At 38.6% G+C, this 25,815-nt stretch overlaps 1 protein-coding gene and 1 long non-coding RNA gene across 2 annotated transcripts; one reads left to right on the top strand and one right to left on the bottom strand.

The window, feature by feature from the left end:
* Positions 1-13: 13 nt before the first annotated feature.
* On the top strand, positions 14-13,420 carry LOC138319162 (leucine-rich repeat-containing protein 57-like). Its single transcript, XM_069262105.1, has 5 exons — positions 14-148; positions 9,567-9,702; positions 10,140-10,408; positions 10,951-11,136; positions 11,537-13,420. The coding sequence occupies exons 1-5, from the start codon at positions 65-67 to the stop codon at positions 11,576-11,578; spliced, it is 717 nt and encodes a 238-aa protein (XP_069118206.1). The 5' UTR covers positions 14-64; the 3' UTR covers positions 11,579-13,420.
* Positions 263-3,458, bottom strand: LOC138319165 (uncharacterized). The gene is made up of 3 exons (XR_011207962.1): positions 3,424-3,458; positions 3,178-3,302; positions 263-759 (listed from the first exon to the last, which is right to left on the bottom strand). It is a non-coding gene; the product is annotated as an uncharacterized lncRNA (long non-coding RNA).
* Positions 13,421-25,815: the final 12,395 nt, after the last annotated feature.

Below are 25,815 nucleotides of genomic sequence, written 5' to 3'. Positions count from 1 at the left end.
TATCTCTTCATGGATAACTTTAAAGCGCTTTACCAACTAAGACAACAATAGAAAAAATGTCAAAATGGGGAATTCTAATATAAAACAGCATATTGATACAGCACAGAAAACTGGAGCTTGCCAACTATGTAAACTCGGTCTAAAGGAGGTAATCACTGATGTATCTTGAATATTGTACTGTATATAAGATGTTGGTAGAATTTCACGGCGGAATTTCACAAGATTTCCCTGATTTTTCCATGACATTCACGTGACGTCATGTCCCTGTACAAGATACAAGATACAAGATACAAGAAACTTTATTTAGTGTCGAATATATAAAACATGGTAACATAAGCTCGTTCGAGCTTGTATTTCGACAAAACAAAGTATATTGTATATATAACAGAAATTAAAACTAAAGCATCACAGTTGTCAGTAATTATAAGTACAGGCACTACATAAGCTATCACAGAATTTTTTACAAATTTATATTAAAAGGGGTGACAAAACAAGCAACAAAGCAAACCAAAATAAAAATAAAATAAAGACATAAAGACATGTGTTACACCACAGGATGCAGGGAGACATTAAGAACAAAGTTTACACTTACAGTCCGGGCCGTCCCACTTACGTAGCAGCCTCCGAAACTCTGCATAGTTTTCAACCTTACGCAGGTCATTTGGGAGGCTGTTCCATATGCGGGACGCCTCGTACCTGAATGATTTCTTACCATACCTGGTGGTGTTAACTCTGGGTAGGTTTGCTTTGTTTTCAGATCTGAAATTATAAGTGTTTTCTTGTTTTTTTAATAAGGTTACGTATGTAGTCAGGAGCAATATTGTTAAAAATTTTAAAAACCTCACAGGCCATCATTTTCATCCTGTGGACATGTAAAAAAGACAAATTTGATCCGGCTAGCAGTTCTTTAAGGTTAGAGGTGTGGTCATTATGAATGAATCGCAAGCCCCTCTCTTGCACTCGTTCGATTTTTCTAGTTGCAGAAATACTGCAGAAATGCCAAATAAGGGGACAATAGTCAAAGTTTGATAAAACAAAACATTTGTAAATTAAAATTTTTGTTGCTTTAGGTAAAAAATGTCCCGATCCTTTTCAGAACTGCTAGTTGCTTAGATGCTTTCCTGCATATATCTGAAATATGTTTATCAAATTTTAAAAGATGGTCGATTTCGATACCTAAAAGTTTAACACTATCTTCACAAACAATTTCAGTGTTAGATATATTAAAATGTTTCACAGTGTTCTTACCCAGAGAGATAGCCTGAAATTTCTCTGGATTTGCCTTCATTCCATTTATGTCAAACCACTTAATTAAAACACTGGCTTCATCTTCTAAAACTTTCTTAAGATTGTTTATATTTTGACTAAAATAACCTAGGGTATTGTCGTCGGCATAGTTATATAATGTGGCTTCTTTGATGAAATAAAATATATCATTGATAAAAATGTTAAAAATCAAAGGCCCCAGTATCGAGCCCTGGGGGACACTTTAATGAGGGACACCCACTCGCTGGTGATGCCCCCCAAACCAACCCTCTGCTTCCTGTTCCCCAGGTAGCTACCCATCAGACGAACAGCATCACCCGATGCCCCATAAGTTTGCAGCTTCCTGAGGAACAGGTCATGCGGAAGACAGTCGAAGGCCTTGGAGAGATCCATCAAAATAGCCCCAACCTGGTTGCGGCAATCCAAGGCCTGTCTCCAGTCCTCCAGCATGCGCAGCAGAGTGGTCTGGCACCCAAAGCCCGATCTGTAAGCAGCTAAAAAAGGATGGAAGATATCTTTAAAAAAGGATGACAGCTGATCATGCAGAATTCTTTCAAAGATTTTAGAGATGCTAGGAAGTATGCTCACTGGTCTATAATTACTTTTGTCTAAAGGGTCGTTTTTTTTTAATACTGGTGTTACTTGAGCATATTTTAATTGATCCGGAAAGGTACAGTGGGATATAGAAAAATTTAGGAGATCCGAAAGAATTGGGCTAATAGAATCATTACACGACTTCAGAATTCTGCATGATATGCCGTCAACCCCTGTGGCTTTCTTCTTTTTCAGTTTCGTAATAACCTTTGACACATCTTTATTTTCCACTCGAGAGAAAGTAAAATTGGAGGTACTGGTAGGGTTTACGTGATCTTCAATGTTAACAATACTTTCATGAGTATCAAAATTTCTGTCTACCATGTTTTGTCCTATGTTCTCAGCCACAGTGCTAAAATATGAGTTAAAAATTTCACAAACTTTGGTTTGTTCGCTTAAAACTTGATCTCCATCACATAGTATAATATTGTTGTCCCCCTTGACAACTTTCTTCGATAAAAAAGGTTTGATGGTAGGCCAAAAATCTTTACACTGTGGACCTTCCCCACATCGAGCTTTGAAGTATTCTGAAATGGATTGCTTTTTTAATTTATTCACAAAATTTCTCTGTTTCCGGTAGCATTCCCAGTTTTTGGTAGTTTTAGAATTTCGATATTTATTAAAGCTCATACGTTTTTTGTAAATAGCTCGTCTGAGGTTTCCATTCATGTAAGGTAATTTATTTGGTCTGTTACGCCTCTCTTTAATAGGAGCATGATCATCAATGACATCCTTAAAAAGTTTCTCATGAGCCCAATACACATCATTTGGGTCATCAAAAATATAACAGACAGAAAAAGGTATTTTATTTACATCATTGTTAAAATTTTCTTCATCAAAATGTTTAAAACTTCTATATTTACAGCTAGATTTCTCGAAACGTGGAGTGTTTCCTTTTATGACAATATTTATCATGTCATGCCAATCACTGATGCCACATTTACAGATAAAGGGATTTATGCAAAATTGTGGCTGGTTTGTAAGAATTACATCGACAAGGGATGATACACAGTTTTTAACATGACATGTTGCCTGAGTGATTAGATTTTTAAAATCAAAGACATCACATATGTCTTGCAATACACCACTTTTGCTGGTATCCAGCATGTCATAGTTTAAATCTCCTAAAAGTAAAATGTTATCGAATTTGGTACTAAGTTTATCTAATCCAACAGTTGCTAAATTTCTAAAATGTTCGTTTTCCATAGATGGTGGTCTGTATGCCCCTATTACAGCCCACTTTCTTTCATTTAATGTAACATCTAGAAGTATTGATTCAATGGGGCATTTAAGTTCTAGTTCAGCCCTGCGCCTTACCGGTAGATTGGTTCTGGTATAGGCTAGGATACCTCCGCCTCGGGATGTCCTGTCTCTCCTGAAGGCTTTGTACCCGGGCACGTCCAGGCTGTGTTGGCTATAGGTGTCATCAAGCTTTGTCTCTGCTATAAAAAGAATGTCTGTCAGATTATCATATAGAATATCAGATATCTCACAGAATTTAGTTTTTAATGAGTTAATGTTCAGATATGATATGATAACGTTCTTTCTATATTTCTTTCTTGCCTCCTTAAGTTCCTCGAAAGTGTTTTCATCTCCGACAAACTAACAGTTCTTCTTCTCTTCTTTTTGGTAGTCTACCACAAATCAATCGATGACGATGATTATTGAAAGAATTACAACATGTAGACAAAGCCAAATACCTAGGCATTACAATCCAATCAAACCTGAAATGGGAATCCCATATATCCAACATCTGTGGAAAAGCCAACTCCACCCTGGGCTTTCTCCGTAGAAACCTCAAGATCGGTTCTACCTCTATTAAGGTTCGTGTATAGGCTTTAACCAGTGATATTTTGCAAGCCTACAACTCATTACTGTGCTGCAATTGAACAAAACTAACTTCATTAATTGTTGGTATGTACCCTGGCTAACTGTCAGTCTTACTGTGGATATGTAATTTGTGAAGCTGCTTGTAAATTTCAGTAAAATAAGAGAAAAATGTATATTTCTGGAGAAGAAATAGAACTCGTGTAAATTGCATTGATGACACCAAATAAACATGCTATCGTGTTCAGTAGTGACTATGCCAGGTACTCCAACAGTTTGTTTGGCAAAATCGGACCTGTGAATAGCGCAGGAGCCTATTGTAGTAAATGCAAATGGCTGCTATGAATGGCAGATCACAAATATAGCATATAAGAAGCCATCTCAATTGATACAAATGTTCTTATAGACACCATAAGGTACTCTGAACATGACAAGAAGACTCTTCACGAAAAAAATAGTTCAACCAACCTATTTGGGGCAAAAAATGCAAATTTCCGGAAAGAGCCTCAAAGTCCACATTTTAACTATTTTTTTCGTAAATAGTCTTCTTGACATGTTCAGAGTACCTTATAGTGTATATAGGAGCACTTGTATCAATTAAGATGGCTTCTTATATGCTATATTTGTGATCCGCCATTTAAAGCAGCCATTTGCATTTACAACAATAGGCTCCTGCGCTATTCGCTGGTCCGATTTTGCCAAACAAACTGTTGGAGTACCTGGCATAGTCACTACTGAACACGATAGCATGTTTATTTGGTGTCATCAATGCAATTTACACGAGTTCTATTTCTTCTCCAGAAATATACATTTTTGTCTTATTTTACTGAAATTTACAAGCAGCTTCACAAATTACATATCCACAGTTTGAAGACTGACAGTTAGCCAGGGTACATACCAACAATTAATGAAGTTAGTTTTGTTCAATTGCAGCACAGTAATGAGTTGTAGGCTTGCAAAATATCACTGGTTAAAGCCTATACATGAACCTTAAAGAACAGGCCTATAAGACCCTTGTTAGACCATCATTAGAGTACGCCTGCTCAGTATGGGACCCTTATAATAAATCTGACATCAGTAAAATTGAAATGGTACGAAGAAGAGCAGCAAGATTTGTCACCAACAAACAAAGAAACATCTCCAGTGTTGGTGACATGATACAACATCTAAACTGGCGCTCTCTAGAACACTGTAGGAAAGACATGCGACTAACCATGCTTCATAAAATAACACATAATAAAATAAACATCAGAAAAGACTTACTCGTTCCTCCAGTACGCAACACAAGACATTCACATCCGTACACATATCAGACTACCTCATGCAGAACACAAACACGTAAATATTCATTTTTTCCTAGAACCATAACAGACTGGAATTCCTTACAACCACAAATTCTCTCAAACCCTTCAACTACGGCATTAAAATCAGCAATCCTTTCTGCCTATTAAACTTTTTTTTTTTTCACTCACTTCAATTTGACATAAACTTCAGCTTGATGAATGTGGTCAATATAATATAGATGTAGATTATATTGTGTGGATTGGCATGAGCGTGCATTGATTGTGAAAAAAGGAAGAATATAAAAGTTATTTACAGTGATTGTGAAGTGTACTGTAGGTTATTTCTTTTTTTTTTTTAGTTTATACACGTAGTTATCATGTTATAAGATAAAAATATGATAGAGATTAGGGAGTGGGGTTTGGGTCTTCCAGTCCTGTTTTTTGGATATGTGACTTGAAGACCTCTTGTACATGTGTAGTGCTTTGTACTGTAGCCACCAGGAGGATGTTCTATTGTTTAATTGTGTGTAGGAAAAATGAATGTTTTAATATGTCTTGGTGGCAGCTACATGTGCATGTGTCTATATGTGAATGGGTGTGATTGTCTGGTCCTGTAGTCTGTAAGACTGCCATATGATGGTGTATGATTTTATAAAAAAAATATTAAACATGTTCTTGTTCTGCATGTTTGTGGTGAGGTCCAGTTGAGGTTTTCCATCATGTCTTGTACAGAACTTGTGTTGTGGTATCTGCTTGTTGTGTAGCGTACTGCTCTGCATTGTGGTTTTTTCAATTTGGGTCTGAGTATGGATTTATAGTTATGATGTTGATGTGTGTGTCCCATCATAAGTTGATCGTTGACCTGTTATTAACTTACTGTTACATGATAACAGTTAATCATATATCATAATACTTTGCAATTCTGAAATGGTTCAATGTTGTTTCACCATGTACAGCAGCATCACAACAACCAAAAATTAATATTGCTCGTCCAACTACAATGCCTGGAGGGATATGTGACCCTGGTCGATACTAGATCTAGTCGCAAGGAACTGCTCGGCAAAAGAGAACTTTTCTTTCACTTGATTGGTTGAGCGTCAGACTATAAATCCAGAGGTTCTGAGTTTGATCTCTGGCAGAAACAGTGATAATTCATTATAAATCCTGCAGCAACAGGGTGCAAATATTGTACATGTTAGTAAACATATACATTTATATGTTGCTGTGTTTAAACTCATTCTTCATATATAATAATTTCTATGTCATTTTATAGATTGATGTTTTAAAATACATGCGCTCTACATTGTACACATGTGTATGCCAACTTCGGACATGAAAAGGCACTATAGGGGTCATCTGCCCAATCACGTGGGTTTTCGTGGGGCACTCTGGTTTCCTCCACACTATGACCCCTCGCGCGCTTATATCTGGGCCATCGAGAGTGATTTACTGAAGTTGTACATATAACTTGTTTCTCAAACGATGTGAAATAAATCAGGTTTTTAGACAATTTGCTAAAATTTCAACGGAAGCATTAAGTGAAATCAAAGTTTAAAGCAATTTCATCTATTTTGGTATAGTGGTTTTTCCCAACCTGTTAACAAGCGTAAGGTTTTCAGTCCACTTTACAGTAGTTTTACAAACAGACATTATACATGTACACTCCACCACTTTTTATCCCCCGCCCAACGAAGTTGGCGGGGGATATACAAATGGGTTCCATCCGTCCGTTTGTCCGTCCGTCTGTCCGTCCGTACGAATGGTTTCCGGAGCATAACTCTAAAACCGGTAGAGATATTTCCACGAAACTTCATACACATATTGGTCTTATGGTCTAGTAGTGCCTTTTGCTATTTTTAGGTTTTCAATTTTTGTGCTTTTTTCTGTAACCATAGAAACATTGCTGAAAATATCATATTTTTGTAGCAGGTTCATTTCCGGAGCATAACTCTAAAACCAGCAAAGATATTTCCACGAAACTTCATAGACACATTCTTTTTATGGTCTAGTAGTACCTTTTGCTATTTTTAGGTTTTCATTTTTTTTGCACTTTTTCGGTTACCATGGAAACATTGCTGAAATTGGCAGATTTTTGTGTAAAGAATCGTTTCCGGAGCACAACTCTAAAACCAGCAGAGATATTTCCATGAAACTTCATAGACACATTGTTCTTATGGTCTAGTAGTGCCTTTTGCTATTTTTAGGTTTTCAATTTTTGTGCTTTTTTCTGTAACCATAGAAACATTGCTGAAAATATCATATTTTTGTAGCAGGTTCATTTCCGGAGCATAACTCTAAAACCAGCAGAGATATTTCCACGAAACTTCATAGACACATTCTTTTTATGGTCTAGTAGTACCTTTTGCTATTTTTAGGTTTTCATTTTTTTTGCACTTTTTCCGTTACCATGGAAACATTGCTGAAAATATCATGGAAAATGGTAAATGTTACTTGGCAAAATTCCACCCATCTTTGTGTATATAGTCTAATATAAATGTCAAGGCTGTATACCTGATTCAACAATTGCAGCCCCGCTCTACTTGAATTATACTCCATCTTTCTTTAGCTCAACTTGCTTTTTCCTGTTTTTTTTTTTTTCATACACATAAGTCTCCACAATCAAACTTACTTCAGCTTTGATATCTCCATTGGCGGGGGATCTGAATGACTATGTCCTTGTAATAACTTTACCCCATGTACAGTAAACCCATGTAGCTGCATTGTTATGGTTATAAAATATAATTCTCCTGGTCTGTAGCACTGTATATCAATTAATATACCAGTATATTATTCTGTTTACAATTTGTTGAATACATTCTAAGCCTGAGTGTAAAAGTATAATTGTGTTCTTTAACTTTTGTGATTTTTTAGGTCACCTGAGAAGAAGTCTCAAGTGACCTATTCTAATCGCCTTTTGTCCGTCGTCGTGCGTCGTCCGTCGTATGTCCGTAAACAATTTACATTTTCGACTTCTTCTCCAAAACTGCTGAAGCAATTTCAATGAAATTTTGCGCAAACCTTCTAAGGCATAAGGCCAATCACAATTGTGAATTATATGGTCCCCACCCCCCAGGGGGCTGTGGGAGGGGCCAAAAGGGGTAAAATTGAGTAAAATTTCAAAAATCTTCTTCTCTACTCACAGATGTGGTAGAATCAAATACTCTTCATAGATAGAAAGGTCTTAAGGTCCTTTACAAAAATTGTGAATTATATGACCCTGGGGTCTCTAGTTTCCTCCTGGGGAGGGGGTTAAGTTTACTATACTTTATATTGAGAAAACACATTTTTGCGCATTATTTGGTCATTTGTAATAGGAAATGAGTCAAATGTTGTCAGAATTATCAGTATGAGATGGCCATTTAATCCTATTAACAAATTTTCTATAACTGACCCCCAGGGGCCTTAGAGGCAGGGTCAAAAGGGGTCAAATAGGCTAAAACTTCAAAAATCTTCTTCTGAAATTCTGGATATGGTAGAATCAAATACTTTTCATAAATAGAAAGGTCTTAAGGTCCTTTACAAAAATTGTGAATTATATGCCCCTGGGGTCTCACGTTTCCCCCTGGGGAGGGGGGTCAAGTTTACTATAGTTTATATAGGGAAAACACATTTATGAGCATTTTTTGCTCAATTTTCATTGGAAACGAGTCAAACTTGCTTAGAATTATTAGCCTGAGATAGCATTTTAATATCATATCCACATTGGTTCTGGCCGACCCCCTAGGGGCAGAGGGGCGGGGCTAAAAAAGGGTCAAATAGGCTAAAACTTCAAAAATCTTTTTCTGAAATTCTGGAAATGGTAGAAACAAATACTTTTCATAAATAGAAAGATCTTAAGGTCCTTTACAAAAATTGTGAATTATATGACCCTGGGGTCTCCTGTTTCCCCTTGGGGAGGGGGTCAAGTTTACTATAGTTTATATAGGATAAACACATTAATGAGCATTTTTTGCTCAATTTTCATAGGAAATGAGTCAAACTTGGTTAGAATTATTAGCTTGAGATAACATTTTAATATCATATCCACATTGTTCCTGGCCGACCCCCTGGGGGCAGGAGGGGGGGCTAAAAAAAGGGTCAAATAGGCTTAAACTTCAAAAATCTTCTAAAATTCTGGATATAGTAGAATCAAATAATTATAGATGGAAAGGTCTTCTGTGAATTATATGATCTTGGGGTCTCACGTTACCCCCTGGGGAGGGGTCAAGTTTACTTTAGTTTATATAGGAAAAACATATTTGTGAACATTATTTGCCCAATTTTCGTAGGAAATTAGTCAAACTTGCTTAGAATTATTAGCCGAAGATATAGCATTTTAACATCCATATCCGTCCTCGATGACCCCCTGGGGGACCAGAGGGGCAGGACCAAACAGTGTCAAATTGATTAAAATTTCAAAAATACCTCTAAGTTCACAGGTTTGATGGAAGCAAATACTCTTCATAGTCTAAAAAGATCAAATTTATAAATCACTGACCAACTTCAAGGCCCAGCATATAGTGTTTATATGTCTTTAATTTGTTTCATTAGTTGTTTCATTATATATTCTAACTCAGGTGACCGTTAAGGCCCATGGGCCTCTTGTTTCATTTGTAGTTTCCAGAAGATTTACAAAAGCTGACCAAAAACCTAAGAACTCTGGACTTGTCTGAAAACAAAATACCATTCATACCGCCAGTTATTGGAACTTTCTCTGTTTTGAAAAATATCAACCTCAGCAAAAATAGACTGGGTAAGTGCAAGTGTGCCTCTTCTTTTGGAAAAAAAAATTAATACATTGTTAATAAATAATAAATAAAAAACTAAAAACAGAAAAAAAACATGATAGGGGACATATATTGTAATTGAGGGTAAAATGATCTAAAGTAAATTGAAAACAATTGCTGAATATAAATAAGTGAACAGTCCAGTATAATGATTTAATATAGAATCCAATTTTATATCAAGAATTTTTAATTTGATACAGATGCTCAAGAACGAAGAGTTAAAAATGTTGTGAGTTGTGATTGCGCATGATGTACAACAATCTATGTAAACTTTTGTGATTTCATAATTATACTTGATATATATGCTATACAATATCTATAATATAACACTCACAATTCTAAATTAATTTGTATTTATTTTCCATTTTTGGCATATCAAGTAATATTTTTTGTTTTATTTCAGAGTCATTACCAGCAGAGTTTGGAAATTTGAAAAAGCTAGAATCTTTGTCCTTGGAAAATAATTGCTTGACATCGTTACCTGAATCGCTATCAAAACTTACTGGTTTACGAACACTTAATCTATCAGACAATCGATTGAAATTGTTCCCTAAACAAGTGTGTGCTCTAAGACAGTTAGATGCTTTAGACCTTTCAAAAAACAAAATCACAGTTTTGCCAGATGACTTAGAACAGTGTCAAGCTATAGAGCTAAATCTCAACCAAAACCAGGTAAGTTTATTCTCGAGACATGCGTTCAGTTTCTGATGATTTAGAGGACGTCAGCTTAATTGAGTTACAACAATTAGAACCTAAATCATGTAAACATGGATGGTGTTTGAATTATCACCCTTATGTCATTTGTAAGCTTTAAAAACCAATTATGCACAGTACACGAAAAAATGATGATTTCAGTTAACTAGTACCTGTGTACTTGAATACATTTATTTCCAAATTTTGAATACACAAACAACAGCAAACATCAAATACATGAAAATATATATACATGTACATGTAATAATTGTTATTCAACGTTCATACATATGTATTTAATTTCTTTTTATGAATATACATGTATTGACCTTTATTGACATCTGATGACCAAACTTTTTGTAAAGTATCATATATATACTGGTACTTGATTTAGGTAAATTTAGCACTTTTAACTAGTTCATGTTTCCAGAACTACATTTAAACTGTATGAGTATGATTTTATTAGGAATTGAATCATATGATATACTCCTTATTGAATGCTTTCTTTTGAAATACTGTAGATTTCTGGCCTTCCAGAAAGCTTGACATTATGTCCAAGATTGAAAGTATTAAGAGTTGAAGAAAATTGTTTGGAAATCTCTGCCTTTTCTCCACGAATAATGAAGGAGTCCAATATTGCACTGTTAGCTGTGGAAGGCAATGTGTTTGATATGAAGGCCTTTAATAATCTGGATGGATACGATGAGGTAAGGTCATGATTTTGATGTTAGATTTTCTCCTCTTACTTAGCCTACATACTTGTACATTATACAGACCTACATGAAGTAGTGAAAATTAACATCTTCTACTACATTTGAATGATTTATGATCTACATGGTAAACAAATAAATGTTTAAATATCAATATTTATCAGTACCAGTACATATGTCATTGTATGTTCTTTTCTATCAACATTACTTACTGCAGCGAGTGTTGACACAAAATTAAATGATTAAATATTTCACTATAAGTTATACTTTTTATCATTTCGATCCTCTTGAGTATCCATATAGTTGTAAACAAAGATTAAGCAATATAAATCTTTGCTACCAGGTATATATTTTGGAAATTTCTAATGTTATTATTTGTTCATTTTCTCCTTTCTAGTATATGGAACGATACACAGCTACTAAGAAAAAGTTCAACTGAAAACTAATGGATGTGTTTAATGAGATGGAAACTTCTTTATATATTTGTATATATTACATATATATCTGTGACAGTCATTCAGGATTATTATAATCCTACCTAAGTTACCTTCCTTGGTTTCTCTCTGTGAGATGGTGACAGTAAATAGACAAAAGGCCTGGTCACACTTGCGGTCTTGCCGTAATAGACCGTTGTTCAAAAACACCATTGTAAACCGTAGTAAACCATAGTGTAAGGTACAGCTAACTACGGTTAACTGCAGCTAACTAAGGTACTACGGCCCACTACGATCTACGACGATCTACTACGGCCTACTACGGCCCACTACGATCTACTACGGCCCACTACGATCTACTACGATCTACTACGGCCTACTACGGCCCACTACGATCTACTATGATCTACTACGATCTACTACGGCCTACTACGGCATACAGTATGGTCAATATACAGTCTACTGCAGCCTTCTACGGCCTACTACGGTCTACTGCAACCTACTCCGGCCTTCTGTGACCTACTATGGCATACCGTACAGTCTATTACGATTAAGTAGGGTATACCCAAGGTCTCTCACTGTCGAAATACATTAGCGAATATGTTCAAAATTTCTGGTATTCCTTACAATTTTTCCACGGTAATCCAAGGTAAGAAGTACAGCGTACTGCGGCCTACTACGGCCTACTAAGGTCTAGTACGGGTTAGTACAATTAACATCTACGATCTGCTACAGTCCAAGGTCTACGGTTAACTTCAATAAGACTGCAAGTGTGACTAGGCCTTAATGATAAAAGCAAGGTGTACTAAGGTATCATTTTTTACAGATACAGGTATGTACAGTAGATACTTCCCCATTGATCAGATATCTTACCTTATTTAGTTCTGCTGAAATATAGAAGATATAATAATAAAAAGGTGCTTAGGCAACAAATCAAATAATTTTATGTTTATGGTAATTTTTAGAGATGGAGACCATTGCTGAAATATGTTTACTAGATAAGAGTATTAAAGTGACACCTTTTAAAAATGGAGTTATATATGTAGAGAAGGACATTTTAAGGTGCCATTATAGTAGGATAGGTTTTGAGTTGATGAAAGATTCATAAACATGGTCTATAAACATGTATTTAGACTGTGTATTAACTCATTTATTATACAAGAATTAATATATTCATATTGTGTGTGAAATGAAATACTGTTACATATAAAGAAATTATTTGAAGTTTTTCCATCAGGTACTTTATCACTTTCTCAGGTTTTAAGAATTGTTGAGATATTACAAAATATTCTTTAATCTGATGTTTGGAGAGGAAAATTTGATTGTAGACAAATATCTATTTTAAAAAAAAATTTGGTCAGGTGTATTGAAACAAATGAAAATTATTTTATTTTAATACATATATTTGTTTATAAACAGATTTGAAGATTACGGATGAAATGTAATATTTCATTTTAGTTGAAACATGTATGATAGAAATATACATGTATTCCATACTTGGTACAATTTTCAGCCTTACACTAAATTTGTCTGTTTTATTTATTCCCGTATGGCTACATAAGTTTGTGGAAGATCATCTAAATTTACATATCCTATCATTCCTTCTAAAAGAAATCAGGTCTGAACAAAGGTTTTGATTATAGTCATGGTAACCTTTTATCAGAAGGTACATGATGTTAATTGATATTCTTTCTTGCATTAAATCAAACATTAGTGACTTTTGGAAGCTTGTTGGTGCAATATCTGAATCCCTTGTGTTATATTATCACTGTTGAATGTGTATTGTATGTAAATGTGTGTAAATTTATATTAACCTTGGAATATACATAATAAACAAAGAAAAATTATGTTTTTTCTTTTTGTTGTTTTTAATAGTTCATTCTGTAAACGGGTAGTACATAAAATGTGGGATAGAGTATATTGTGTATTACTGTGATAGCCTGATATATCATGTATTCTGTAGTTCATCTGGGGACTACTCCTACTGAGCACATTTTGCAGTCCTAGCTAAAGAAGGACACATTTTGCAGTTCTAGAGAAGGTCACATTGTACAGTCCTACAGAAGTACACATTGTATAGTCCTACAGGACACGTTGTGCAGTTCTATAGAATGACACATCGTGCCGTTCTAGAGAAAGAACACGATGTGTAGTCCTACAGAAGGACATATTGCGCAGTTCTAGAGAAGGACACATTGTGCAGTTCTAGAGAAGGACACATTGTGCAGTCCTACAGAAGTACACATTGAGACACATGTCCTACAGGACACGTTGTGCAGTTCTATAGAATGGACACATCGTGCAGTTCTAGAGAAGGACACATGATGTGAGTTCATAGAGGACACATGTGACATGTGCAGTCTAGAGAAACACATGTGCAGTTCTACAGAAGTGAGTTACACACATTGTGCAGTCTAGAAAGACACTTTCATCGAGAAGGACACATGTGCAGTTCAGAGATGACTAGAGAAGGACACATTGTGCAGTTCTAGAGACACATGTGCAGTCTAGAGAAGGACACATTGTGCAGTTCAGAGAAGGACACATTGCAGTCTAGAAGACACATGCGTCTACAGAAGGACACATCGTGCAGTTCTAGAGAAGGACACATGTGCAGTCTAAGAAAGGACACATAGTGCAGTCCTAGCAGAAGGACACATTGTGCAGTCCTATGTGCAGTCTAGAAGACACATTGTGCAGTCCTAGCAAGGACACGATGTGTAGTCCTACAGAAGGACACATTGTGCAGTCCTAGAAAAGGACACATTGTGCAGTCCTAGAAAAGGACAAATCGTGCAGTTCTAGGGAAGGACACGTCGTGCAGTCCTACAGAAGGACACATTGTGCAGTCCTACAGAAGGACACGTTGTGCAGTCCTACATAAGGACACGTTGTGCAGTCCCACAGAAGGACACATTGTGCAGTTCCATAGAAGGGCACATTGTGCAGTCCCACAGAATACCACATTGTTCAGTCCCACAGAAAGACATATTGTGCAGTCCCACAGAAGGACACGTTGTGCAGTCCTACAGGACACGTTGTGCAGTCCCACATAAGGACACGTTGTGCAGTCCCACAGAAGGACACATTGTGCAGTTCCATAGAAGGGCACATTGTGCAGTCCCACAGAATACCACATTGTTCAGTCCCACAGAAAGACACATTGTGCAGTCCCACAGAAGGACACGTTGTGCAGTCCCACAGAAGGACACGTTGTGCAGTCCCACAGAAGGACACATTGTGCAATCCTACAGAAGGACACATTTTGCAGTTCTAGAGAATGACACATTGTGCGGTCCTAGAAAAGGACAAATCGTGCAGTTCTAGAGAAGGACATGTTGTGCAGTCCTAGAGAAGGACACATTGTGCAGTCCTAGAGAAGGACACATTGTGCAGTCCTACAGAAGGACACATTGTGCAGTCCTAGAGAAGGACACATTGTGCAGTCCTACAGAAGGACACATTGTGCAGTCCTAGAGAAGGACACATTGTGCAGTTTTAGAGAATGACACATTGTACCGTCCTAGAAAAGGACAAATCGTGCAGTTCTAGAGAAGGACACATTGTGCAGTCCCACAGAATAACACATTGTTCAGTCCCACAGAAGGACACATTGTGCAGTCCCACAGAAGGACACATTGTGCAATCCTACAGAAGGACACATTTTGCAGTTCTAGAGAATGACACGTTGTGCAGTCCTAGAAAAGGACAAATCGTGCAGTTCTAGAGAAGGACACGTTGTGCAGTCCTACAGAAGGACACATTGTGCAGTCCTAGAGAAGGACACGTTGTGCAGTCCTACAGAAGGACACGTTGTGCAGTCCCACAGAAGGACACATTGTGCAGTCCTACAGAAGGACACATTTTGCAGTTCTAGAGAATGACACACTGTGCAGTCATAAAGAAGGAAACATCGTGCAGTTCTAGAGAAGAACAAATTGTGCTGTTCTAGAGAAGGACTCGTATTTAGAAGAGGGCTGATGTAGTGCAGCATTGTGAGGGCCAAAAGATTAACCGTAACGAAAAACAGAAAGGCTAGCGTTACTATACTGTATGACGAGGATACAGAACTATGTTGTTAGTAAAGGGAAAACAGTACAAAAATTGTTATGCTAACCATGTTATAGAACAGTCTACACCAATCCTTAGATGAAGATATTCAGTGTACGTTTCAGTACAACAAGGTAAATTTCTTACTAAAACACAATTAAAACGGCATATTCTTTAGATGTCTACCGATGGTTGCTACAACAAACATGTTTACAAAGGTCAGCAAACTATCAAACTTTTCTTGTGTATAAAAGTAATTTACGAGTACAGTTGGGCATCTCAGCCACACTAGGAGATCCACCAGACTTACCAAATGTAGATGGAAACAGAGTCGTATCTCATAGAATCAGCCACACTAGGAGATCCACCAGACTTACCAAATAAAGACGGAAACAGTGTCGTATCTCATAGAATCAGCCACACTAGGAGATCCACCAGACTTACCAAAATAAAGACGGAAACAGTGTCGTATCTCATAGAATCAGCCACACTAGGAGATCCACCAGACTTACAAAATAAAGACGGAAACAGAGTCGTATCTCATAGAATCAGCCACACTAGGAGATCCACCAGACTTACCAAATAAAGACGGAAACAGAGTCGTATCTCATAGAATCAGCCTAACACTAGGAGATCCATCAGACTTACAAAATAAAGACGGAAACAGAGTCGTATCTCATAGAATCAGCCACACAAGGATATCCACCAGACTTACCAAATAAAGACGGAAACAGAGTCGTATCTCATAGAATCAGCCATACTAGGAGATCCACCAGACTTACCAAATATAGACAGAAACAGAGTCGTATCTCATAGAATCAGCCTAACAAGGAGATCCACCAGACTTACCAAATAAAGACGGAAACAGAGTCGTATCTCATAGAATCAGCCACACAAGGAGATCCACCAGACTTACCAAATAAAGACGGAAACAGAGTCGTATCTCATAGAATCAGCCACACAAGGATATCTACCAGACTTACCAAATAAAGACGGAAACAGAGTCGTATCTCATAGAATCAGCCATACTAGGAGATCCACCAGACTTACCAAATAAAGACGGAAACAGTGTCGTATCTCATAGAATCAGCCACACTAGGAGATCCACCAGACTTACCAAATAAAGACGGAAACAGTGTCGTATCTCATAGAATCAGCCACACTAGGAGATCCACCAGACTTACCAAATAAAGACGGAAACAGAGTCGTATCTCATAGAATCAGCCTAACAAGGAGATCCACCAGACTTACCAAATAAAGACGGAAACAGTGTCGTATCTCATAGAATCAGCCTAACAAGGAGATCCACCAGACTTACCAAATAAAGACGGAAACAGAGTCGTATCTCATAGAATCAGCCATACTAGGAGATCCACCAGACTTACAAAATAAAGACGGAAACAGAGTCGTATCTCATAGAATCAGCCACACAAGGATATCCACCAGACTTACCAAATAAAGACGGAAACAGTGTCGTATCTCATAGAATCAGCCTAACAAGGATATCTACCAGACTTACAGAATAAAGACGGAAACAGAGTCGTATCTCATAGAATCAGCCATACTAGGAGATCCACCAGACTTACCAAATATAGACAGAAACAGAGTCGTATCTCATAGAATCAGCCTAACAAGGAGATCCACCAGACTTACCAAATAAAGACGGAAACAGTGTCGTATCTCATATAGAATCAGCCACACTAGGAGATCCACCAGACTTACCAAATAAAGACGGAAACAGAGTCGTATCTCATAGAATCAGCCCACACAAGATTATCTACCAGACTTACCAAATAAAGACGGAAACAGAGTCGTATCTCATAGAATCAGCCCTAACAGGGATATCTACCAGACTTACAGAATAAAGACGGAAACAGAGTCGTATCTCATAGAATCAGCCATACAAGGAGATCCACCAGACTTACCAAATAAAGACGGAAACAGTGTCGTATCTCATAGAATCAGCCATACTAGGAGATCCACCAGACTTACCAAATAAAGACGGAAACAGTGTCGTATCTCATAGAATCAGCCACACTAGGAGATCCACCAGACTTACCAAATAAAGACGGAAACAGTGTCGTATCTCATAGAATCAGCCATACTAGGAGATCTACCAGACTTACCAAATAAAGACGGAAACAGAGTCGTATCTCATAGAATCAGCCACACTAGGAGATCCACCAGACTTACCAAATAAAGACGGAAACAGTGTCGTATCTCATAGAATCAGCCACACTAGGAGATCTACCAGACTTACCAAATAAAGACGGAAACAGAGTCGTATCTCATAGAATCAGCCACACTAGGAGATCCACCAGACTTACCAAATAAAGACGGAAACAGTGTCGTATCTCATAGAATCAGCCACACTAGGAGATCCACCAGACTTACCAAATAAAGACGGAAACAGTGTCGTATCTCATAGAATCAGCCACACTAGGAGATCCACCAGACTTACCAAATAAAGACGGAAACAGAGTCGTATCTCATAGAATCAGCCACACTAGGAGATCTACCAGACGTACCAAATAAAGACGGAAACAGTGTCGTATCTCATAGAATCAGCCACACTAGGAGATCCACCAGACTTACCAAATAAAGACGGAAACAGTGTCGTATCTCATAGAATCAGCCAACTAGGAGATCCACCAGACTTACCAAATAAAGACGGAAACAGTGTCGTATCTCATAGAATCAGCCACACTAGGAGATCCACCAGACTTACCAAATAAAGACGGAAACAGTGTCGTATCTCATAGAATCAGCCACACTAGGAGATCCACCAGACTTACCAAATAAAGACGGAAACAGTGTCGTATCTCATAGAATCAGCCAAACAAGAAAATCTACCATACTTACAGAATAAAGACGGAAACAGAGTCGTATCTCATAGAATGAGCCTAACAAGGAGATCCACCAGACTTACCATATAAAGACGGAAACAGTGTCGAATCTCATAGAAACAGCCACACAAGGAGACCCACCAGACTTACCAATTAAAGACGGAAACAGTGTCGTATCTCATAGAATCAGCCTAACAAGGAGATCCACCAGACTTACAAAATAAAGACGGAAACAGAGTCGTATCTCATAGAATCAGCCTAACAAGGAGATCCACCAGACTTACCAAATAAAGACGGAAACAGAGTCGTATCTCATAGAATCAGCCTAACAAGGAGAAACACCAGACTTACCAAATAAAGACGGAAACAGAGTCGTATCTCATAGAATCAGCCATACAAGGAGATCCACCAGACTTACCAAATAAAGACGGAAACAGTGTCGTATCTCATAGAATCAGCCTACTAGGAGATCCCCAGACTTACCAAATAAAGACGGAAACAGTGTCGTACTCTCATAGAATCAGCCACACTAGGAGATCCACCAGACTTACCAAATAAAGACGGAAACAGTGTCGTATCTCATAGAATCAGCCACACAAGGAGATCCACCAGACTTACCAAATAAAGACGGAAACAGTGTCGTATCTCATAGAATCAGCCACACTAGGAGATCCACCAGACTTACCAAATAAAGACGGAAACAGAGTCGTATCTCATAGAATCAGCCACACTAGGAGATCTACCAGACTTACCAAATAAAGACGGAAACAGTGTCGTATCTCATAGAATCAGCCTAACAAGAAAATCTACCAGACTTACCAAATAAAGACGGAAACAGTGTCGTATCTCATAGAATCAGCCACACTAGGAGATCCACCTGACTTACCAAATAAAGACGCTAACAATGTCGTATCTTTTATAATCAGCCACACTAGGAGATCTACCAGACTAACCAAATAAAAACGGGAACAGTGTCGTATCTCATAGAATCAGCCATACTAGGAGATCCACCAGACTTACCAAATAAAGACGGAAACAGTGTCGTATCTCATAGAATCAGCCTATACGAGGAGATCCACCAGACTTACCAAATAAAGACGGAAACAGTGTCGTATCTCATAGAATCAGCCACACTAGGAGATCCACCAGACTTACCAAATAAAGACGGAAACAGTGTCGTATCTCATAGAATCAGCCACACTAGAGATCAACCAGACTTACCAAATAAAGACGCTAGACGGAAACAGAGTCGTATCTCATAGAATCAGCCACACTAGGAGATCCACCAGACTTACCAAATAAAGACGGAAACAGTGTCGTATCTCATAGAATCAGCCTAACAAGGAGATCTACCAGACTTACCAAATAAAGACGGAAACAGTGTCGTATCTCATAGAATCAGCCACACTAGGAGATCATACCAGACTTACCAAATAAAGACGGAAACAGTGTCGTATCTCATAGAATCAGCCAATACATAGGATCTACCAGACTTACCAAATAAAGACGGAAACAGAGTCGTATCTCATAGAATCAGCCACACTAGGAGATCCACCAGACTTACCAAATAAAGACGGAAACAGTGTCGTATCTCATAGAATCAGCCACACAAGGAGATCCACCAGACTTACAAAATAAAGACGGAAACAGTGTATATCTCGTAGAATCAGCCACACTAGGAGATCCACCAGACTTACCAAATAAAGACGGAAACAGTGTCGTATCTCATAGAATCAGCCAATACTAGGAGATCCACCAGACTTACCAAATAAAAGACGGAAACAGAGTCGTATCTCATAGAATCAGCCACACTAGGAGATCCACCAGACTTACCAAATAAAGACGGAAACAGTGTCGTATCTCATAGAATCAGCCACACTAGGAGATCCACCAGACTTACCAAATAAAGACGGAAACAGAGTCGTATCTCATAGAATCAGCCATACTAGGAGATCCACAAAACTTACCAAATAAAGACGGAAACAGAGTCGTATCTCATGGAATCAGCCATACAAGGAGATTCACCAGACTTACCAAATAAAGACGGAAACAGAGTCGTATCTCATAGAATCAGCCACACTAGGAGATCCACCAGACTTACCAAATAAAGACGGAAACAGTGTCGTATCTCATAGAATCAGCCACACTAGGAGATCCACCAGACTTACCAAATAAAGACGGAAACAGTGTCGTATCTCATAGAATCAGCCACACTAGGAGATCCACCAGACTTACCAAATAAAGACGGAAACAGTGTCGTATCTCATAGAATCAGCCAACAAGGAGATCCACCAGACTTACCAAATAAAGACGGAAACAGTGTCGTATCTCATAGAATCAGCCACACTAGGAGATCCACCAGACTTACCAAATAAAGACGGAAACAGTGTCGTATCTCATAGAATCAGCCACACTAGGAGATCCACCAGACTTACCAAATAAAGACGGAAACAGTGTCGTATCTCATAGAATCAGCCATACTAGGAGATCTACCAGACTTACCAAATAAAGACGGAAACAGAGTCGTATCTCATAGAATCAGCCACACTAGGAGATCCACCAGACTTACCAAATAAAGACGGAAACAGTGTCGTATCTCATAGAATCAGCCACACTAGGAGATCCACCAGACTTACCAAATAAAGACGGAAACAGAGTCGTATCTCATAGAATCAGCCACACAAGGAGATCCACCAGACTTACCAAATAAAGACGGAAACAGAGTCGTATCTCATAGAATCAGCCATACTAGGAGATCCACCAGACTTACCAAATAAAGACGGAAACAGTGTCGTATCTCATAGAATCAGCCACACTAGGAGATCCACAAGACTTACCAAATAAAGACGGAAACAGAGTCGTATCTCATAGAATCAGCCACACTAGGAGATCCACCAGACTTACCAAATAAAGACGGAAACAGTGTCGTATCTCATAGAATCAGCCTAACTAGGAGATCCGCAAGACTTACCAAATAAAGACGGAAACAGTGTCGTATCTCATAGAATCAGCCACACTAGGAGATCCACCAGACTTACCAAATAAAGACGGAAACAGTGTCGTATCTCATAGAATCAGCCACACTAGGAGATCTACCAGACTTACCAAATAAAGACGGAAACAGTGTCGTATCTCATAGAATCAGCCACACTAGGAGATCCACCAGACTTACCAAATAAAGACGGAAACAGTGTCGTATCTCATAGAATCAGCCACACTAGGAGATCCACCAGACTTACCAAATAAAGACGGAAACAGTGTCGTATCTCATAGAATCAGCCACACTAGGAGATCCACCAGACTTACCAAATAAAGACGGAAACAGAGTCGTATCTCATAGAATCAGCCACACTAGGAGATCCACCAGACTTACCAAATAAAGACGGAAACAGTGTCGTATCTCATAGAATCAGCCACACTAGGAGATCCACCAGACTTACCAAATAAAGACGGAAACAGTGTCGTATCTCATAGAATCAGCCACACTAGGAGATCCACCAGACTTACCAAATAAAGACGGAAACAGTGTCGTATCTCATAGAATCAGCCTAACAAGGAGATCCACCAGACTTACCAAATAAAGACGGAAACAGTGTCGTATCTCATAGAATCAGCCACACAAGGAGATCCACCAGACTTACCAAATAAAGACGGAAACAGTGTCGTATCTCATAGAATCAGCCACACAAGGAGATCCACCAGACTTACCAAATAAAGACGGAAACAGTGTCGTATCTCATAGAATCAGCCATACTAGGAGATCCACAGAGACTTACCAAATAAGACAGGACTACAGAGTCGTATCTCATAGAATTCTTTAGGAGATCCACCAGACTTACCAAATAAAGACGGAAACAGTGTCGTATCTCATAGAATCAGCCACACTAGGAGATCCACCAGACTTACCAAATAAAGACGGAAACAGTGTCGTATCTCATAGAATCAGCCACACTAGGAGATCCACCAGACTTACCAAATAAAGACGGAAACAGTGTCGTATCTCATAGAATCAGCCTACTAGGAGATCCACCAGACTTACCAAATAAAGACGGAAACAGAGTCGTATCTCATAGAATCAGCCATACTAGGAGATCCACCAGACTTACCAAATAAAGACGGAAACAGAGTCGTATCTCATAGAATCAGCCATACTAGGAGATCCACCAGACTTACCAAATAAAGACGGAAACAGTGTCGTATCTCATAGAATCAGCCTAACAAGGAGATCCACCAGACTTACCAAATAAAGACGGAAACAGTGTCGTATCTCATAGAATCAGCCACACTAGGAGATCCACCAGACTTACCAAATAAAGACGGAAACAGAGTCGTATCTCATAGAATCAGCCTAACAAGGAGATCCACCAGACTTACCAAATAAAGACGGAAACAGTGTCGTATCTCATAGAATCAGCCACACTAGGAGATCCACCAGACTTACCAAATAAAGACGGAAACAGAGTCGTATCTCATAGAATCAGCCACACTAGGAGATCCACCAGACTTACCAAATAAAGACGGAAACAGTGTCGTATCTCATAGAATCAGCCATACTAGGAGATCCACCAGACTTACCAAATAAAGACGGAAACAGTGTCGTATCTCATAGAATCAGCCACACTAGGAGATCAATCAGACAAACCAAATATAAACGGAAACAGTGTCGTATCTCATAGAATCAGCCATACTAGGAGATCCACCAGACTTACCAAATAAAGACGGAAACAGTGTCGTATCTCATAGAATCAGCCTAACAAGGAGATCTACCAGACTTACAGAATAAAGACGGAAACAGAGTCGTATCTCATAGAATCAGCCACACAAGGAGATCCACCAGACTTACCAAATAAAGACGGAAACAGTGTCGTATCTCATAGAATCAGCCACACAAGGAGATCCACCAGACTTACCAAATAAAGACGGAAACAGTGTCGTATCTCATAGAATCAGCCACACTAGGAGATCCACCAGACTTACCAAATAAAGACGGAAACAGAGTGTCGTATCTCATAGAATCAGCCACACTAGGAGATCCACCAGACTTACCAAATAAAGACGGAAACAGTGTCGTATCTCATAGAATCAGCCACACTAGGAGATCTACCAGACTTACCAAATAAAGACGGAAAACAGTGTCGTATCTCATAGAATCAGCCACACTAGGAGATCCACCAGACTTACCAAATAAAGACACGGAAACAGTGTCGTATCTCATAGAATCAGCCACACTAGGAGATCCACCAGACTTACCAAATAAAGACGGAAACAGTGTCGTATCTCATAGAATCAGCCACACTAGGAGATCCACCAGACTTACCAAATAAAGACGGAAACAGTGTCATCTCATAGAATCAGCCTAACTAGGAGATCTACCAGACTTACAAATAAAGACGGAAACAGTGTCGTATCTCATAGAATCAGCCACACTAGGAGATCCACCAGACTTACCAAATAAAGACGGAAACAGAGTCGTATCTCATAGAATCAGCCTAACTAGGAGATCCACCAGACTTACCAAATAAAGACGGAAACAGTGTCGTATCTCATAGAATCAGCCACACTAGGAGATCCACCAGACTTACCAAAATAAAGACGGAAACAGTGTCGTATCTCATAGAATCAGCCACACTAGGAGATCCACCAGACTTACCAAATAAAGACGGAAACAGTGTCGTATCTCATAGAATCAGCCAAAACTAGGAGATCCACCAGACGTAACACATAAAGACGGAAACAGTGTCGTATCTCATAGAATCAGCCTAACAAGGAGAAACACCAGACTTACCAAATAAAGACGGAAACAGAGTCGTATCTCATAGAATCAGCCATACTAGGAGATCCACCAGACTTACCAAATAAAGACGGAAACAGTGTCGTATCTCATAGAATCAGCCACACTAGGAGATCCACCAGACTTACCAAATAAAGACGGAAAAACAGTGTCGTATCTCATAGAATCAGCCACACTAGGAGATCCACCAGACTTACAAATAAAGACGGAAACAGTGTCGTATCTCATAGAATCAGCCTACACAAGGAGATCCACCAGACTTACCAAATAAAGACGGAAACAGTGTCGTATCTCATAGAATCAGCCTAACAAGGAGATCCACCAGACTTACCAAATAAAGGCGGAAACAGTGTCGTATCTCATAGAATCAGCAATACTAGGAGATCCACCAGACTTACCAAATAAAGACGGAAAAACAGTGTCGTATCTCATAGAATCAGCCACACTAGGAGATCCACCAGACAAGACTTACCAAATAAAGACGGAAACAGTGTCCAATCTCATAGTATCAGCCACACTAGGAGATCCACCAGACTTACCAAATAAAGACGGAAACAGTGTCTTATCTCATAGAATCAGCCACACTAGGAGATCTACAAGACTTACCAAATAAAGACGAAAACAGTGTCGTATCTCATAGAATCAGCCACACTAGGAGATCCACCAGACTTACCAAATAAAGACGGAAACAGAGTCGTATCTCATAGAATCAGCCACACTAGGAGATCCACCAGACTTACCAAATAAAGACGGAAACAGTGTCGTATCTCATAGAATCAGCCACACTAGGAGATCCACCAGACTTACCAAATAAAGACGGAAAACAGTGTCGTATCTCATCAGCCACACTAGGAGATCCACCAGACTTACCAAATAAAGACGGAAACAGTGTCTTATCTCATAGAATCAGCCTCACTAGGAGATCCACAAGACTTACCAAATAAAGACGGAAACAGTGTCGTATCTCATAGAATCAGCCTAACAAGGAGATCCACCAGACTTACCAAATAAAGACGGAAACAGAGTCGTATCTCATAGAATCAGCCACACTAGGAGATCCACCAGACTTACCAAATAAAGACGGAAACAGTGTCGTATCTCATAGAATCAGCCACACTAGGAGATCTACCAGACTTACCAAATAAAGACGGAAACAGTGTCGTATCTCATAGAATCAGCCTAACAAGGAGATCCACCAGACTTACCAAATAAAGACGGAAACAGAGTCGTATCTCATAGAATCAGCCTAACTAGGAGATCCACCAGACTTACCAAATAAAGACGGAAACAGTGTCGTATCTCATAGAATCAGCCACACTAGGAGATCCACCAGACTTACCAAATAAAGACGGAAACAGTGTCGTATCTCATAGAATCAGCCACACTAGGAGATCCACAAGACTTACCAAATAAAGACGGAAAACAGTGTCGTATCTCATATAATCAGCCTAACAAGGAGATCCACCAGACTTACCAAATAAAGACGGAAACAGTGTCGTATCTCATAGAATCAGCCACACTAGGAGATCCACCAGACTTACCAAATTAAAGACGG

Source organism: Argopecten irradians, chromosome 3, assembly GCF_041381155.1.
Source record: "Argopecten irradians isolate NY chromosome 3, Ai_NY, whole genome shotgun sequence".
In the NCBI taxonomy this organism is placed as follows: domain Eukaryota; kingdom Metazoa; phylum Mollusca; class Bivalvia; order Pectinida; family Pectinidae; genus Argopecten; species Argopecten irradians.
This window is presented reverse-complemented; position numbering and strand designations above follow the sequence as displayed.